The 19684-nt window shown below is 37.7% G+C and overlaps 1 protein-coding gene across 2 annotated transcripts in view; it reads right to left on the bottom strand.

Moving 5' to 3' along the window:
• The window catches only part of KCNK2 (potassium two pore domain channel subfamily K member 2), a 131326-nt gene that overhangs the window by 94796 nt on the left and 16846 nt on the right, over positions 1-19684 (bottom strand). The window contains exon 2 of one of the 2 annotated variants that reach the window (XM_084512778.1): positions 11375-11568. The exons of the other annotated variant lie outside the window; for it this stretch is intronic. Within the exon in view, the coding sequence (XP_084368904.1) occupies positions 11375-11408 (34 nt within the window). The 5' untranslated portion in view covers positions 11409-11568. The remainder of the gene's footprint in view (positions 1-11374; positions 11569-19684) is intronic. 2 annotated transcript variants of the gene reach the window in all.

Here is a 19684-nt window from a genome sequence, read left to right as displayed (position 1 = left end):
TTCTGTCTGCCACCAACCTGGATGAAGGCATTCGTCTTCCACAAGTGGCCTACATCCTATTACTGTATGCTAACTCTGCAGCGATGCAAATAAGACACTCATAGCTAGAGTACAGCGTATAATTACATCCTTACACAAAAGCCATGCATGGGTAAGGCAATATACAATGCTGAATAAACTCAGCAAAAGTAAACTGTATGCATGAGTTCCTTTCCCATCAATTTTCCCAGAGATTATGGGAAATAGAGCTCTGATGCACACCTTCACGTTGTTTTAAAATAACAAATGCACAGTGCCCAATGGATCAGTGAATACTCTGGGGAGAAACCAAAGCTTTTGTTCCCAGACAAACCCCCACCCAGTCAGCAAATTTCAAAAGGATGGCTGGGAATTCAGTAGAGAAGACAACAGACTTCTCTTCATTCTTACCTCTGAAGGCTGCCAGTCTGTGCTGAGACAGACACTCTGCTTAAGAGCTGGTGATTTTCTGCCTAGATCATACAGGCTGCGTCATAGCACAACCTCAAATCATGCAGCTGGAAGCATTCATAGTTCTGCCATCACTGTCATGTTACAGTCCTGCCTCCCCACAGCTTTCCACATACCTGAGCTTTTGCAAAGAAGATATTCTGCACCCACATCATAAAACAGGATTTCTGTAGTGGGAAAGCAGTGTCTGTTAAGGTTTACTGGAAATCCCAAACACTTCTACAAACACTGATGAGAAATGTATTTCCAGAGTATAAGCACGTTTTTCTTTCCTGTCATTATATCTCTGTTGAGATATGTTTCATACTTTTTTTCCACAAGTTTTCAATTTGACCATTTAATCCACCCTACTCCATGGCTTTGCACTTGTGTTCTGGATGCTTCATTCTCTTCCTTGCACCAGTGCTTAGTTCCCTATGGAAGCAACAGCACCCATAACTCATCTTACAGAAAACTTGTATACTGAATTTCATTCATATGTGCCTTCTTTTTACCACCCAGTAGCACTCGAGATGAGATCTTCATGGTGGTGTACTCCTGTGCAGGATATTTATCTCAGTTGAACAGAAGCACATATGCAAACCTGAAGTAAATTATTGAATATGGGGACCCAAACCTCCTTACACTCTGTATGACAGGATTAATGGAAAGTATGCTTATTTTCCAAGGCCAGTAACATATGGATTCTTCTCTCCAATGATTTTACTTATGCTAGAACAGTTTTTTCTTCTTATATTCATAAAGGACAGATTTTTCTGATGCAATTTTTGTATATATATTTTTTAAGAATATCAGCAGTATATCATTCCTAACAATTCCTTGTTTTGTGGTTTTCATGAAATTAATCTTTTCCTACCCTTGGTAAAAAGGTACAGGTTATATATCAGCTTCTTTGGGATTTTTTAATATCAGCTCACATTTATGCAGAGAGTGAAGCAAGACTCTCATGGCAACCCTAGGCAGCTAAAGAAAGGGCTCCCAGAACACTTGTTATACAGGAGAACAGCACCACAGCCCAAGTGCAGTGCCCAGGCAATGATGAAGAAAATCTGTCTAGTTAAGCATCTGCAGAGAAACATTGCTTTTACTGACTTTTTATATTGCTTGCAATGGAGTTTGACATTTAATTTTACTTTTGTCATATACACCAAGGTAAGAGTTCTGTCCCACGTTAAAGAGAACAGGAACTGTTAATTTCTACTGTCATTCAGTGGCCTTTATTGCTGAAGCCGAGAGCTGGCCATCTCTCAGTAAGTCACAGGACCAGCACAATGCCTTTAGAGTCACATTAGGTGGCAACTGCCAGTCTCATAAAGGACTTGACCCCAAGCAGCACATACAAAGAACAAGAGAAGCTGTGGAGTGCAGCAACCTCCAAGTGTCTTGCCTCTGTGTGTTTGCTGACAGTATGAGGGGAGATGATCATGGCTTGGAAGACAGGTGGTAAAGCATAGTTCATATTCCAAAATACTGACTACAACAGGGTTGAGCTACTTCAGCAGAGCTCTTCAGTGAGTCTCTTCTCTGCCATTTTCTTGTGACTGTTCCATTCACAGGAAATTGCATTCCAGAAGCCATCAAATCCAAGCAACAGTGACTCATATATTAATAGGATTTTACTTTCAGTCTCCTACAGTTTGTTTTTTAACGTGTTTTCCAAAATAAAGCAAAAATCTGATGATACCTATCAATTTTCATAGTGTTATTTTTGCATATACATCAGCAAGAAGGTTGTACATCTTTCCACACTTCAATCCCAGGCCAGGTTATTTCTACAACTGTGTTTTTCCTATTCTTCTTGATTAATGTTTTTCCAAATTCCTTAAAGTAACCATGACAACATTTGAAAGTAGTCAGTGTCTCATCCAAAGCATTCTAAAATGACTTCAAGAAAAGAAACTTTAGAAATCTTTTCCTTTATGAATTTGTAGTGGCTGTAGTTGCAGTATTTGATCTGGTTCTTTCCAAGTAATAGCAAGGTTGTATTGGAAGTCGCACGCCTTCAAAATAAGAATATAATACAAGTTCACTGTGCTTTTCAAAATGTTGCACTCCACTCCTCTATCTACCTGGACTTCTTTGGGAGTAAACATTTATTTGTATGAGAGATCAGGCTACATACACCAGGCTCAGCCAGCAAGATGTGCACACTGCAGACCTACCCTGCTGATCTGCCTCCTTTTCAACAGGAGAGTTGGAGAGCAGCAGGCTGGGCACCCCTGGTCCCATAATAGTCTGTATCATCTTCCAGTGTGTAATCAGGTGTTCAGGGCTCTGCTTTCTTCATGAAACAGTAATAGTGGAGCTGAAGACAGATCTCTTCTGGCATATGTGTGGTTCAGCACGTACAGCCAACAGTTGTCATGGCCTCCTTGACTTATACCATGAATGGACTCCAAAATGGGCCTGAAGATTCAGCTTTCAGAACTACTGAGGCTGCACAACCTCATGTGCTCATAGGTAGGGTTGTGATCTGAGCTCCTGGTTTCTATGTTCTTGGGTACATTCTCTGCAGCCCTCCCACCACTTCAGGTATGGCTGTAACATCTCAGAAGCTATCCTCCTCAACCAAGGAATGGGGGCAGAACAAGGCTTTGAAAGCATCCTGGAGCAGCCTCTTAAGAGTCCTTTGGAGGTAAAGTTACAAATCTGAGAAAACAGAGTGTGGTGTCAGAATTTCTGTAGGCATTTGACTAGTTTTTCTGTGTGTACACAAGTGCACACAATACACTATTTTTTTTCTGTAAGCAAATACAAAATAAGTGGTAGGTAGGAAATTTGAAATAGCTATTTGAGGAAATAATGGCAACACTAGCAAGATAAAATCATTGTATATGCATGTCTGCCACTGAGGAGTTTTTATTTCCTACACATATTTTTGCAAACTGTGGGGAAAAAATAGAAGGGATATTCGATGCAACAGAGAAAATAAATATAAATACCTTTACCTTGGCCAAACGAGAACCCAACACACATCTAAAGGCAAATCGATGGGAATTTTGCCTTATTTGACACCGCTACAGTCCCAGGCACCCTTAATGATAATGTTCTTTATTTTATAAATAACATAACAACCCATAAGTTGTACATATCCGATCATATACTGTGGTTTCTATTTAAATTTAAGTTATGTGGTTTTACTACTTTGCAAGAGATTTGACCTTTCACTTGCCTTTCTTTATTACCTACCACCACATTTTTAGGCAATGATACACTGCTGGTTTGGAACAAAATGAAAATAAAGACAGAACAAAATAGCAGGCATTTCTCAATGGCATAAAGGATAACAAAACTGGATATTCTGTGATTACTGTGTAACTTGATGAGCTTTCAAATAAACAGTTCAGCAACCACCATTCCATCACTCAAGTGACTGTAGGTTAAAAAGATATATATATAAAAGGTATATTTTGTATTAACAGACTCTCAGACTATAGTATTATACAGACTATGTTAATTCAATTGTTTGAGGAAGAGGAGTCAGAATTACTTGTCCCCTAATTGATATCTCCACAACATTTCCAGTATGAACATAGAATCATAGAATCACACAATGGTTTGTGTTGGAAGAGACCTTAAAGATCATCTAAGTTCCACCTCCCCCTGCCATGGGCAAGGACACCTCCCACGAGACCAGGTTGCTAAAAGCCTCATCCAACCTGGCCTTGAACACTTCCAGGAAGGAGATATCCACAGCTTCTCCAGGCAACCTGTTCTGGTGTCTCACCACCCTCATGGTAAAGAGTTTATTTCTTATATCTAAAAACCTACCCATTTTTAGTTTAATACTCTTACTGCTTGTCCTATCACTACAGTCCCTGATAAACAGTCTTTCCCCATCTTTCTTATAGGCCCCCTTTAAGTACTGGAAGGAATATATGAAATTAAAACTTTTTTCTTTTTTCTTTTTTTTTAATTTTACATGAGGTTTGGTCCATTTTAAATACAGAAATAAGCAACATATTTGGCTTAGAACGTCAGGTTAACATGGTTTCTTCTATTTGTCAATCAATCCTAAATGGATTGCCATGCCTGTATGGAATCCCACTGATTTTATATATGGAGACTCATATACATATCAGATAGCAGGAAAAACTGAGGTTATAAATTCCTTTAAACTGCTTTCTAGCTGTTCTATCTCTGTCCAATATATTGTTCCAGTACAACAACTTCTAAAACTACTAATTAGTTTTTGTGGAAAAAAAAATGTTATTCTCTGGGCTTCTTTTCCCACCTCACATCGTCAGTAAAAAGCATTTATATTGTAATATTAATCGTGAACCTAAAGTAAATAAAAGTTTCCTAGTTACATCACTTGATTTCACCACCAAGCTTTTAAAGAAGTGACTACTCTAACTTGTCAAGAGACCAAGAGACTAGGATAAAAATAATAATAATAATAATTCAGATCAAAATTAAAAATATTAGAATATATTTTGCATATTTTGGGGGGGGAGGGTAAATAGTTTTACTAAAAAGTATTTGTTGTTACATGTAACCAGGAACAGACATTCTTCATTTAACATGGCAAATAAATAAACTAATATGGGATATATTGGTCTGCCTGATAATCCTCTGAAGACACTCCATGTGATGTTAGTAGCCTTTAAATCAGCCCAAAAGTTAAGCTTGGACCACCAATTGACTGCCATACATTTAACTTGCATTAATCACAATTCTTTTGGCTATTACTCCCAAAAGCAAATATCCTGAAGTAATGAAAACTACCTATCATGATTCATGATAGTTACATTTTAACACACACAGATATGTGTTTTATTCAGAGAAAAAGTGATAGTTGTGGTAGCAAATGATAAAAATGATAAAAAGTGATAGCAAATGTTGTTTTTCTCTGAAGAAAAAGGGGAGAAATAGGAGAGAGAGAGAGAGAAAGAGAGAGAGAGAGAAAGAGAGAAAGAGAGAAACAACTAGGTTTTTGTCTTTGTTGTTTGTTTGTAAATCCATTTCATAAGCCAGAATCAAAGATGTGGCTCCAAGATTAAGTCTAGAAATCTGCTTCCAAGTGCCACTTTGTGGGTGCTGGCCACATGCATAGTTATCTGCTACAAGAGGACTATTCATCCAGGAAAAGAACAAAACTGCAGTTTTAGCTTCAGTTTAAGAAAAAAGCACTCCATCCAGCTCAATATTTAATTTGCAACCCAGAGTAGAGGACAAAATGCCTTTATTTTAACCTAGGCATTAGTTAAAACATTTTAGATATCATGGATCAAAGAAATCAAGTTCATTCTTTAAAATAACAACCTATTTCTCATTCTACTTATTTTTAACTGGAACCTTGCAAAATTTGATGCTTCAAACTCAGCTGGCATTTTAATATTTTTTGTTGTCTCACGTGGTTTCATTCATTCTGAGCTTTGTTTTTACTTTCACATTTTTCTAAAATAAATGTAGTAGTTAAGATAGGTTTCTGCGTAAAACATTGTGGACTGGCAAAGGAGCATCATTTTTATGCCTAAGAACAGCATGTTTTTTTATAGATCGAAGAGTGTAGACTCGCAGAATGTGTAAGACATATTTTAAGAGAGTGATTTTTTTTGTCTTTCTAATTGTTTCAAAATATAGAACACATGAGAGTTTTTTAAAAATTAAAATTAAAAATGTTGATTACTTAGTTATATGTCCTTGCAATGCAGTGGATTTATTTCAAGAATTAAAGACAGTCTTCCTTTTAGAGGGCTGATTCTACTAAAGTTTCAGAAAGAAATAAAAGACAAAGACTATTAATGCTGCTATGGAAATTCTCTGCGTTTCAGCTAAAGGATTAAAGTACCAATCCAGAACTCAAGCTGTCACAATTGTCTCTGTTTTATTTTACTAAAGTGCTGTTGCTTTAGTCTATGCACAGAAAGGACTTCAGTTCTTTGAAGCACAGAGAGATGGAAAGCTCAGAGCTGTGCTGAAGTCAGCTTGACCTAGTTTGACAGAGACAAGCTGAAAGTTCGCTGCAGAAACCTCTATCACCAGCTACCCTCTGCCTCACATGGGGGTCTCCCTTGCCTGGATGAGTACTTGGTTCCTGCTGCTCCTTCCCTGGGCTGTACAGGCAGAGCACGGCAGGTCGCTGCCAGCTCACCTCCCACACTGCTCCCACCGCTACAAGCCCTTGCAGCACACTGTACCTCTGCACAGCTGCAGGGCAGCACTTATCTATCACACTTGCAGCAATTTGCAGAGAACATACCATCTACCTGATCCATTACATGCTCCTTCGTGGAATAGTGACCAAGAAAGCTGGTCTCCATCTCCTTGCAAAGCACAAGGAACAGATGCAGAACACTGATGACAGGCTGATGTTCTGAAATTTTTGCCATTGATTTTGCTTTTGAAGACAGCAATTGCAACAATGCTTCAGGAGGCAAAAACTCAAAGTTATAGCTCTTTTCACTTAGTGCTTATTCACAAAAATCACACTGGTTTGTTCTGTCCAAATATTTTGGATTTCTTATCTTGACAGGATGTAAAACCTGTCCAAAGTGTATGGAAGTTGTTTGGGAGAAGAAAGTCCCCAAACAACTGCACCCCTAGATTATTCCAATATCAGGAAAGCTGAAAACAAATCCACCTCTGGCCTCCTGAGGTGTGACTGCTGTGTTGTCTCTCTTAAAGCCTCAGCACAGAGCTTGGTTGGCTAAATTTCCTGACCCTACAAACCACCCACCAAATTTTTCATGAGGCTGAGAAGGCACTGATCATGGCTGTTTGAGATCAAGCAGGAGGAGGAGCTCTTGGAGGAAGGCACAGTTGGGAATGGACAGTGTTCTTCCAGGGCCTCCCCTACACACACATCCTTTTATTTTATATACTGAAGTACACATCAAGAAACAATTCCTTCTGTGGGAACTTTGCAGTCCAGCTAGATAAAGGAGACAAAAAGCAAGAGCAAGGGGGTATTGTCATCATGATCTCATTTTATACATAGAGTGTGGGGCAACAGAAATTAAATGTACTGCACAGCTGGAGAGCAGCGCCCACCTGCAAAGCTGCATTTCTAGCTACTTTATCCATCATTGCAGTGTAAAAGGATTTATTTTATTTAAACAGGCAGAACTGTTAGGAAAGAAATTTTTAGACCCTAGCCTAAACTCCTGGGGATATGAAGGAAGATGTAGAAAAAAAATATAATCAAACTTCTGCTAGACTGCTGTAGAATCCTTGAAAACAGTCTATTACATCTCACTATTATCCTGCATTTCATCGTTATTGGAAAAGGCACAACTAAAAACATCCCTCTCCCAGCCCACTCTGACCTCCCTTTAGAACACGGTGCTCTCTTTAAGTCAAAAATCATGCATGGACATCTGTATGTATTAAGTACAGTGTTTCATGTAGTATATATTGTGTCAAAACACAAAATTGATGGAAAAAAATGATGAAAAAGTAGCCTTGACTGCTTTAAATCACTTTTTTTTTTTTTTCCTCTCCACTAGTCAAAAATAAAGACTGATGTAATAAATAAAGCAGTGGAAGGATGCCAAAAAGGTAGTTGTCTTCATGTTACTTTGTGGCTTACTGAAGATCTTAGCATTAGAACATGTTGAATGTTGTAAGAATGTGCCTGCAAGCATTGAGCAGTTCCCTTCTCTTCCAGAAGTGGATGCGTGAAGTAAATCTTCTCTTTTCATTGCATATTAATAGAGATAGGAAGTGGTTATACATATGAAGAGATTAAGCTATTATGTATTTTATCTGTGGTAATCAATCATTAAAATACAAGAAGAGCATGAAGAACCTATTTCATCTCAATATGATGCCTCTCTACTTCTCAAACATGCTTTGCCAGTACTGTCTATAAGTCTTTTAGACTTAATACTTTACAGTTATTAGGAAATGATATCCATCTATTTTTTCCTCAAAATTCTTCAAAACCTGTTTCATTATCTTGTCCCAGACAATTTTCAGATTTCACCTGCCCTGCACTTGGTATACATGTACTTCCAAATTTAAAATCTTGACTACAGTACAGTTCTCAGCAGTGGCCAGCAGAAATACAAAACATACATGTTAAACATAAATAAATTAAAATAGTCTCTACAAACTAAGTCCTCACAGCTGTGGTTGTCTGAAACATGGCTGGATAATGTTCACTGATGTGGCTCCTTAGCTAATCTAGGAAACTAGAAAGTTTGAAGACCAATGGAATAATGGAACAGAGGCCACAAGAACAAAACATCATCCATTTGGCAGTAGCATCATTTGGTTAGAGAAAAAATATTTGCAAGGTGAACAGTTCGTCATATAACTGCTGCCAGTTCTGGGACAGCCTCCTACTTATTTTCTTTCACTTTCAAACATAATAGCTAGTGTTAATGCATTTAAAAATACAAGAAATACTTTCTCTTTCCTACTCTCTTAACAGACTGTCATCTCAGTGTCTCCTCAGAAAAAGAAGTTGAGGTATTGTGATATTAGGCAGTTTATGATTCTTCCTTATTTCTGCTTTTATCCTCACCTTTCTCCTTTTCTTGCAGGAGCTTTTCTTGCAGCTCCTGCCCTGCAAATATTGAAACAGCATCAATAACCCTAAAGACGTGGGATCATAAACACTGTTTTACTTTTCATATGGAAAGGCTTTTGTGTCCATGGCTAATATTCACCTCCCCCTTCCTTTTAAATCTGGTGCACCAACTCTCTTCTGAGATGTACTCTAATGTACCCCTCAGATTTAATGCCACCAATACTGAAAAAGGCTGTGTCCTACTCCAAGTCCATATGTCAATTCCATTTTAGAGAAGAGAGAGTAGTTACTTCCTTCACTTTTCTTTTGAAAAGTACTTTTTGTTTTTAAATATAAATTTGGTGCAATTTTACCCAATAGACAGCAAATATCTGCGCTGAAGTTATATTCACACATTCTATAAAATGCAGATTGTATAATATAGCATGATGGCTTTGTTCCATTATGCTTCATTACTAGGTTGAAAATTACTGACACTGTACATTTTTTCTCTTTAGTGTTCTATCATTTTAAATTATGACTGCACTGTAGGTTACTCAGTGTAGTAAATAATCTAACATTTTCTGCCTGGCACCCTACTAACTGCAACAACACCTTCCTTCCCAGGTGGTCCTGAGGCCTTTCTCAAATTCTCGTTAGGTAATTACATTCTGCCTGCCTGAGGTCTCCTCCTGACTCTGCAAATGCATTCTTCATTTGTCATGGACAGTTTGTAGTGGTGCTGCAGGCTATGGAACAACTGCACTTGGGTGCAACAGCAGCTTTGGTACCTCAGTACAACTTACCTCAGTTGTTTTCCATTCTCTTTAGGATCATGGGATAAAACTTGACAGAAAATAACTTGGAGGGTGGGAGGAGTTGTTTTCAGAAATTAAAATTTAATGCTTGAGTTAATTAGCTTCCTGAAGATTCAAAACTACTTATTCTTCAGATGTAGAGCTAATGGTTAACATGTTATCTAAAGCCTCTGACATTGCTTCAGAAAACAAAGTTAAAATAATACTAGAGAAAATAACATGATCACTGATACTCTGAGAGAGCAGAGAATGAAGGAATGTCAAACAAGGAGAAATCACCATAGGCTGGGCTTTTTAATCAGTAATTCCAACCTCAGCATTTATATGTGTAGTACACACCTTAGAGTAGTAGAAGAATACGTAATAAAGCATTTAATTAATTCAAGGAAAGTGGTCCTCAAAAAAAAAAAAAAAAAAAAAAAAAAAAAAAAGCAGGTATTTTGGGAGATATCATTTCAGCATAATTAAGCATTCCAAATAAATACAAATTCTTGTTCACTTTCATAAATGTATACAGTGATCCAAATCAGACTCATAACTGTGTCAACAACTGAACTGCATTAAAGAATCAAGTTCCATTATGTGGTATTAAAGGTTCCTTTTTGAAGATAATAAGTAGTTTATCAGAAATCCAAAAAAATTACTCAAGATTATGTTTAGCCTTATGCTCATTGACGACTACAGACAACCAAGCAGAAGCAGAATATTTCTTACTCATGAACAAAGCACATCACACTGGAGGGAAATAGACATTTTCTGAAGTTTTGGAAGAAAAAAAAGACAAAAACTTGAACACTAAATACACAAAAGCAAAAAGAAATGTTCTGAACCCAGAACAGCTCCTTTTGTGGTGGCTCAAAGACTTATCACTAATTCAGAAATCTATGGTACAAGTCTGAATCAAGCAGAATAGAGATCTGCAAACAGATTTTCCTGTTTCATGCAGTCTAAACACTAGAGCATTAATTTCTTTCTCTCTCAGATTTTTGATAGGATTTTCCTTCAGGGCTTAAGAAAACTTTCCAGTCAAAACCTACATACCTGCTGATAATTCCCGAGGAAAAACAGAAAGACCTCCAATATGTGACTGCGGTAGGACTACTTACACTAATGCGTTGATGTGAAAGCACGTTTTAAGTGGTTTTCTGGATAAATACCAGTCTACTCAACATTTTTCTAATCCGAGATCCAAATTAATCGTCATATTGTTATAATGAAATAAATATGCACCATATTATAGTGGAATTTTGATCATATTAAAGTTACATTAAAGATATCTCCAACTACCCAAATAAGCCTTCTCAGTAATGACATACTGGAAAACTGATGCAATTTTCCTAAATCATGCCATTCAAACCTTAACTCATACACAACTTTGTGTCTAATCAGACCTTAATAGACAATCAGTATTTCAAAAGGAAGAAAATTAACTAAAATAAGATGCTTTTATTTATAAATGAAACATATGTCACTGAGGCACTTTCTCCAATGTAATTATTAATCAGTTAATCTAACTCTTCACTCTAGTCCACCATCTCAAGCAAGGGAAGCTGATTACAATTTGCAAAGTTCAATTAAATTAAATATTTGTCTGTAGTAATGTACTTACAGTAGAAATTATGTCTTGCTTGTAGGTTCCTCATTTGGTGATGTAATATTCAGAAGTCACCATGCTTTTGGTCTTAGATAAAGCATTTCCTTCATGGCTCTCTTTAAGTAGTCTTCTGAACAAGTCATTGCATCATAATATACTCTCTTCTCACATACATGTATGTTCTCTTTCTGTATTTTCTGTCCAAAATACTCAATAGACACATAAAAGTAAACCAGTGAGTTACTAATTATGATACATGGCATTTATAGCATGTTTTACATCTTCAAAGTATTTTACAAATAACAGCTGATTGAACAGGTTAGGAAACAGAAACCTGAATGAAAATTACCCAGAGTCCCTTAAAAGATTGAATAATTGTATCTCAAATGTTCCAGAAGGCTTTAAAAGGCCACAGCTTCTTTGCTATAAATGAATAGATCAAAATCAGTGTTCCCATTAATTCTTCCTTTCTTAAGCATCATTCACATGAAACATGCATATGCAGCATGTAGTCTAATTGCTGCTGAAAGAGCCCCAGTGTATTTTAAGAGTCAGGTGTGCCTCAAAGTATATAATTTGATCCATTCTTTAAAGAAGGAAGACTTACATTGCTACATCTGTGATTCTGTGATTTCTTTTTTAATTCATGAGTTTCCTAAGTAGCAGTCACACACCAGGTTCAAGTATCTTTTCTCAACTGTATCAATAGTTTTTTATTAGGACAAAGGAGAAGGGAATAACATACTCTTCACAAGGTTTGATTTTCTTTTCTGTACCCTCCTTTTTTTTTTCAGTTTTGTATCTATTTTATCTATCCATTTTTCCTTCCCATGTGGTGCAATATTATGATTATCTCCATTATGAATTTTGAAAAAGGACCCTGAGTTATTTAGTTCCCTAACTTCAGTTGCACTTGGACTTACCAAGTTCAGATATCGGTGTTTTGAGGCATACTGCTTATTTTTTCTTTAACTCCTTCAAAATATATAGGTAGCATAATTATTTCATATTCTAGAAAATAGGAATAGTTGTGATAATGGCCACTGAACAAAACAGACAAGCAATGCTATTTTAAGTAACGTGGTGATACATCAGTCTTATCCTTAACCTTATCCTGAAATTTCTGATCTATCATCTTAAATATTTGAATAAATGGAGACGTGTTAAGAGAATTAATGTAATTATAGCACTTGAACATTGTGGAATCCACTTGTAAATATAGACATCCAGCTACAAACAAAATAATATTATTCTCAGTAAAAGAAAATCTGACTTGACCTTTGGGACTTGTAGCCAAATATTTGTGCACACTTCATTTATGATCCACTAGTTATAATTCTTCTTTTATGGTCAACAGATAAGCTCCTCCAGACAAAAAAAAATAACCATATTAGGAAAAGAAAAAAAAAGCTTCGGAAGACTGTGTTACAAAGACCTCAATCCCTCACATTTAATTAAACACAAAAATTTTTGATGAATTTCACAGGTTGGTAATCTGGCCCAGACTTTGGAAACTGACCCATATGTGACAGCACTAAAGCAATTACAGCACTCATGGCCAGTCATATGATGTAATTTCTTAAAATTTTCATAGAAACTCTTAATATGGGGATCTGCCGTATCTGAGTTCCTATGACAGATACCTCAATAGTTTCACATACCCAACTTTCACAACTTTCTACCAGAAGCTCTAAAATATTTAATATTTTGCTTAAAGCCCTGATGTCAGCCAAATATATTAGAACACCTTTTTTATTTTTAATTTGATTTCTTGGTCCTTTGTTTGCTGTGAAGAGCAGGAAATGTGAATCACAGTTGACAAGGACCAAATAAAGCAAGACCATAATAGTCTTTTTGATTAACTTTAAAACTTTATACTTACCAGGAGCCTGATAGCTAAGCTTTTGAATAACTATGAAGAAGACATAGATACATATTGTAGGAAAATCTGCCTTGCAGCAGACTTTGCTATGCATTATTTGATAATAAGTCACTAGTGTAAGGAGCTCTTTAGAGAACTTTTTCTATGTTGTACATTTGAAGTACAGGATGCCAGCTTCTCTGCAATCAACTGCTTACAACAACCATTTTGATAGACAATGCTCCTCTGCTCCTGTTTCATTTAAAATGATACAGGTCTTTTAATGCAGATGTGTGTCTCTCTGTGAAAAGCAAACATTTAAATCTTGCCACCTACCTACCAATGACAGTATATCCCACAGAAAACCAAGGCTCGGGAATTTTAGGTCAAAAATAAGTTATTGGAACTATAAGAAGTATCAAAGATGGTCAAAGCAAGCCTGACACTGTGATATGAAGGCATACATTATCAAGAGAGATTTTTGTCATAGGATAAGTTTCTGCTCTAAATCTGCTTTGATTGCTTAGCTTTAATCTTTTTTTCTTTTTCTTCTCTCTCTTTTTTTTTTCCCCCATAGGCAAAATCATATTCCTGACGTGTACATCTACAAAAATGCTTTCAGATGATCAATTCTCTTCATTTAGGCCATTTTTGATTATTTGGTTATTACACAAACAAACAAATTGCTTGTTCTCATTTCTGTAAGTTGTGTAACTCATTTCTGTGAGCAATTGCCACAACTCTCTGTATAAATTTTGTGTGCCTGCACTTGGTACTAACAATAATCAGGGGCGTATTAAACAAATTCACTTAATCTGAATCTGCTGCAGTTAATGAAGATTTTACAGTGTAAATTCATGATGGGGGAGATTCAGGCTCTATACATCAGAGGCTAATTAACAGGTTTTCTTGAAATTCCTGAAGGAATGGGAATTATGCTGGGTTATGCCCTGAGAATTGGGGTACATGAAATTCTCTTTACTTTCCTAAAATAATGGAAATATCACTATATTTGCATCACATATATATATATATATATTATATATATTAAGCCTATACAGCCATAACTCTGATTTCATGTATCTCAGTCTGCAACATGTAGTCATCTGAATTTTCGAGACTGGAAAAGTACTATGGCTAGTAGATCTTACATCAACATCCATTTTGCCCTCAATGTTTATTTCGTTCCTTTCTGTTCACTACCTCTTCCCTCTTCTCTCCAAACCTGTTACCAAAAAACTTTTTCAGGGTCTTTTTAGTCTCTTCTATAGAATACATTTATACCAGAAGACAATGTCAGATAGGGCAATTCAAAATGAAAAGCAAGCAAACAAACAAAAACAACAGTAATAATTAGTCCCATAAGTTTATCTGGTTTATGAAATGGCTTGGGTATTTTTTATTTTTATTATTTTGTTTTTTCATGTTTCAACCTTTTATCTGTGTTGTTTTTATTCCTGTGTTGATCACAATTTACAGTTATGAATGTATTCCCCAAAAGCCTGAATTATTCATTTCAAGACAATTCAAAAATACTCAAACCTTCAAAATAATTTTACCTTATTCGTCTTTTCCATCAAAAACTCCATCAGACAATTCCAGGTTTCTCTTTCTGATTGAATTTTAGAACAAAAACTACAGCTAATTTTGTATGGTTTACCACAAACAGAACATCTCTCCTTTGCATACAGTGCATGTGCATAGTAATTTATACATTTGAGCACAGTAGCAATATATGTCTAGACCCAGAAGCATTTTCTCTAACGTATTAGAGAAGGTTTTTGTTGTGCTATATAAGCTGAGAGAAGACAATGCAAGAATATATTCAAAGTTTCAAGTGTCTTTTTGGTCTTGTACCATCACACATAAATCTGTTGACATTTTGTTACAAATAAATTACTCAAATCACTCTTCTCTGAAGAAGGTAATAAAAGCCTTTCCTGTTTACAAAATTCAAGAAAGTTCAGATGTTTTTCTCACACCTAATGCGTGGAAAGCTACCAAAAAAGAAGAGCAGGAAACACTTGTTTGTCCCTTGTCACATCACAAGACAATTAACACGGGGCCAGTTACCATAAATGTTAGGCTAAAGACATCCCCTAACTTTCATATCAGGTGTAGCTGGCCTCAGTTCCCTGTATCTGAGAAAATGGGCTAAGTCCAAAGGTGGCCAAGGTTCAAACCCATTGCACAGCGACACACACAGCTGCCCCAGGGGCAGGGCTTGCCTGGCAAAGCTGCTCTCTCATAGTTTCATCCCTTAATTTGTTTCAGAAGAAATAAAATAATAATCAGTCCTCGGCAGCTTCCAAAAGCATCTCGTGCTTTCTGCTTCACCACCAAGTCAAACAGATGAGTTTCAGACATTGCTGGAGTTGACTTCAACTAAGCAGTCTTTGTCCTGAAACAGGCTGCGGAGTGCTCACACACTGTTTTACAGTGAGTCTGTGCTCAGTAAGCTGTTTTTGTCTGCCTCTTGTAGTTCTCAGGCCTCACGTCAGACACAACATCTGAAAACAGTCCTATAGGTAGGCTGTAAACACACTAGTCCATGAACTGGAGAGGCAAACTCAGCTCCTGAGCAAACAAGCCTTAAATAAGCTCAGGTAAATCACAGAGTCATAGAATCATTAAGGCTGGAAAAAACCTCCAAGATGATCTGGCCCAACCATCACCCTATTACCAATGTCATCCACTAAACCATGTCCCTAAGTGCCACGTCCAACCTTTCCTTAAACATCCCCAGGGATGGTGACTCCACCACCTCTCTGGGCAACCCATTGATAGCAAAATACCTGACTAGTTTATCTGAGAAGAAATATGTCAACAAATGTCTGACTGCTCTTTCTGAGAAGAAATACGTCTCCTCATTTCTAACCTAAACCTCCCCTGGCGCAACTTGAGGCCTTTCCCTCTAGGCCTAGTCACCTGTGAGAAGATGCCAACCCCAAGCTCCCCACAGCTTCCTTTTAGCTAGTTGTAGAGAGCAGTAAAGTCTCCCCTGAGCCTCCTCTTCTCCAGTCTAAACAACTCCAGCTTCCTCAGCCGCTCCTCACAGGACTTGTGATCCAGGCCCCTCACCACCTTTGTAGCCCTTCTCTAGACACACTTCACGGCCTCGATGTCCTTCTTATAGTGAGGGGCCCAAAGCTGAACACAGCACTCAAGGTGCGGCCTCACCAGAGCAGAGTACAGGGGGCCGATCACCTCCCTGCTCCCGCTGGCTGCACCATTCCTGACACAAGCCAGGATGTTGTTGACCTTCTTGGCCACCTGGGCACACTGCTGGCTCATGTTCAGGTGAGCATCAATCAGCACCCCCAGATCCTTTTCCTCTGCACAGCTTTCCAGCCACTCTGCCCCAAGCCTGTAGCGCTGCATGGGGTTGTTGTGACCAAAGTGCTGACTGAACCTGAAGGTATCTTTATTTAAATACTGCATGTTTTCCTGATTTAGATAAAGATACCAACTCTCTTTCCCTGTGAAGATGTAAATTTCCTAAAAATGTCACATTTTATATATTCATAGCAGCTATGGCATTTATACGGATAAAGAAAAAATGCACAGCTGACAGAACGGCATCATTATCTCATTAGAAAAATATTCAAAGTAAGGTTTTTCTTTAAAAAAGCCTTATCAGGGTAATACTGTTTCTTCTGAAATCATTGGCAAAACAGCAGTTTGGAAAATTCTCTCTTACAACACTTAAGAGATAGAAATATAAACATTTGTCTAAATAAACATTTGTCTACTTTCAAAGACATATGAATTCTACCTAACCAACACTCTGAATTCTTCACAATGCCTCTCTCTTCAGTCTCACATCATTTGACTATGTTAGAACTGATCCTAGTCCATTCTGCAGACACAAGTAAGGTGCCTTAGCTGTGCCAGAACTGCAAGAAGTAGGAATCAAATTGTTCGGGCTCCTAACTTCAGTCCCTATATTACACATCTCCCTCTTACTGTGGTACTGTTGGAAGGTAAGATCATAGAATCATAGAATTACAGAATAGTTTGTGTTGGAAGAGACCTTAAAGACCATCCAGTTCCAACCCCACTTCCATGGGCAGGGATGCCTCCCACTAGACCAGGTTGCCCAAAGCCCCATCCAACCTGGTCTTGAAGACCTCCAGGGATGGGGCATCCACAGCTTCTCTGGGCAACCTTTGCCAGTGCCTCACCACCCTCTAAGTAAAGAATTTCCTCCTTACTATGAGGGTGGTGAAAAGTTTGTATATATTTTTCTTTCTTTTTTTTTTTTTTTTTTAATATATATTTCCCCCTGTACTCGGCTCTGGTGAGGCCGCACCTCGAATACTGTGTTCAGTTTTGGGCCCCTCGCTACAAGAAGGACATCGAGGTACTTGAGCGAGTCCAGAGAAGGGTGACGAAGCTGGTGAGGGGCCTGGAGAACAAGTCCTACGAGGAGCAGCTGAGGAAGCTGGGCTTGTTCAGCCTGGAGAAAAGGAGGCTCAGGGGCGACCTTATCGCTCTCTACAGGTACCTCAAGGGAGACTGTAGCGAGGTGGGGCTTGGCCTGTTCTCCCATGTGCCTGGTGACAGGACGAGGGGGAATTGGCTAAAGTTGCGCCAGCGGAGTTTTAGGTTAGATGTTAGGAAGAACTTCTTTACTGAGAGGGTTGTTAGGCATTGGAATGGGCTGCCCAGGGAAGTGGTGGAGTCACCATCCCCGGAAGTCTTTAAAAGACGTTTAGATATAGAGCTTAGGGATATGGTTTAGTGGAAGACTGTTAGTGTTAGGTCAGAGGTTGGACTCGATGATCTTGAGGTCTCTTCCAACCTAGAAATTCTGTGTGATTCTGTGATTCTGTGATATATGTACCTTCATTCAACAGCAGCAGCACAGGCATAACCATACAAGTAGCAACACTGACTCCAGTTGCAATGAAACTATTTGCTAATGATTGTTTTCTCCTAAGAAATTAGAATAAAATAGAGACATAGGAATTGAATTGTAGATTTTAGATGTAAAATTATATTTGTAAAGGACAGATATCCACACATATATGTTAACATGGAAAGTATTGCTTCACAATAGGAACATCATACTACACTGGCACACAACCATAGCTGCAGTGAAAGTAAACAGTGATGAACTCAAAATGAAAGAGAAAATCGTTTACATTGTGACAAGACTGTACTAGATCCACAATTAATTTAGGCATTTATATGACTTGTTTTTATGTGTAAGAATAATCAGAATTATGAACTTGCTATAAAAGTATAAAAGTTGAAAAGAAATTAAGTAATTTGTATCAATTCAAACAAATTTCCCTTTGTTAGCATTTAAGATAAGGAATCATATAAAAGGACAAAGTGTGAATATAAAGAAATGGTATGGGAATACAGTAACAGCATCAGAAAGGCTAAGAGGCAAAATGAGTTTTAAAATCAACAATCTCAAAAGGAAAAAAAAAAAAAAAAAAAAAAGGCTCTATTAATACTTCAGAATTGAGTGGAAAACAAAGAGAAGCACAGATTCATTACTTCACAAGGGAAGAAACGAACAACAGATGACTCAGAGCAGGTTGAAGCATAAGGCAATAAGGTAGACTATGCAATTAACAGAGTTGCAGACTTACCCACCTTGATAAATTGGAGTTTCCCCCACAGACAAGACACCCCATGTCTCCATAGAAAATCTGCATAACTGTGAGGTAGCTACATTGACAGTCACAAAGTTGGTGTTAAAATAAAATCTTTGCTGTGGCCATAAAGAAGTCTGGGAAGGAAAAACGAACCATTCTATCCATTTTATAGTGTGGTATACAGGTGTTTTGTGTTTTAGGGGAATGGTTAGGAATATGACAACAACCTATGTTTCTATGAAAAGCACTCTCATCTTGAAAGATATCGCATCAGTCTCAGAAATGGCCTCTTATCCAGCAGCTAGGGGAAGGAATGAGTATTCATGAAAATGGCTGCTAATCCAGAAGAAAGAATAAAGCATTAGGAGGGAGACACCAACACTTGGGACTTGAGACTTGGGACACCAACAATTCAATTTTGTCCTGTTTCAGTCACGCACAGCAGCTTTCAGCTATTTACTGCATTTGCTCTTTCTTATAAGATCATCCTATTCGAAAGTACACAGAAACAGCTTTTCCTAAAGCAGCTGATCTCCTCATACAGGCTTGTAAACTGCCAACTTCAGTTCAGCCAAGGAAGGATTTTAAGAGCTGGGTTCTGTTCCCCGTGGATCAACAGAATGGGATGGATGCTGCCCGCAGCTAGATCGGCAGTAACTCACTGTGCTCAACAGGTCTGTATAGACAAGATTAATCTGAACACTGTGAGACTGTATCACAGGAAAGAGACAGCATAACTCAATAGCCCTAGCATAAAGATGGAATTATTTACTGTCACTTTTCAGAAAGCAACTAGAACTTTTTTTCAATTACATGAGAGCACACAAGTTATAGAAAATATGGGTGCTTTTG

This window comes from Aythya ferina, assembly GCF_964211825.1.
Source record: "Aythya ferina genome assembly, chromosome: 3".
Taxonomy (NCBI): Eukaryota; Metazoa; Chordata; class Aves; order Anseriformes; family Anatidae; genus Aythya; species Aythya ferina.
This window is presented reverse-complemented; position numbering and strand designations above follow the sequence as displayed.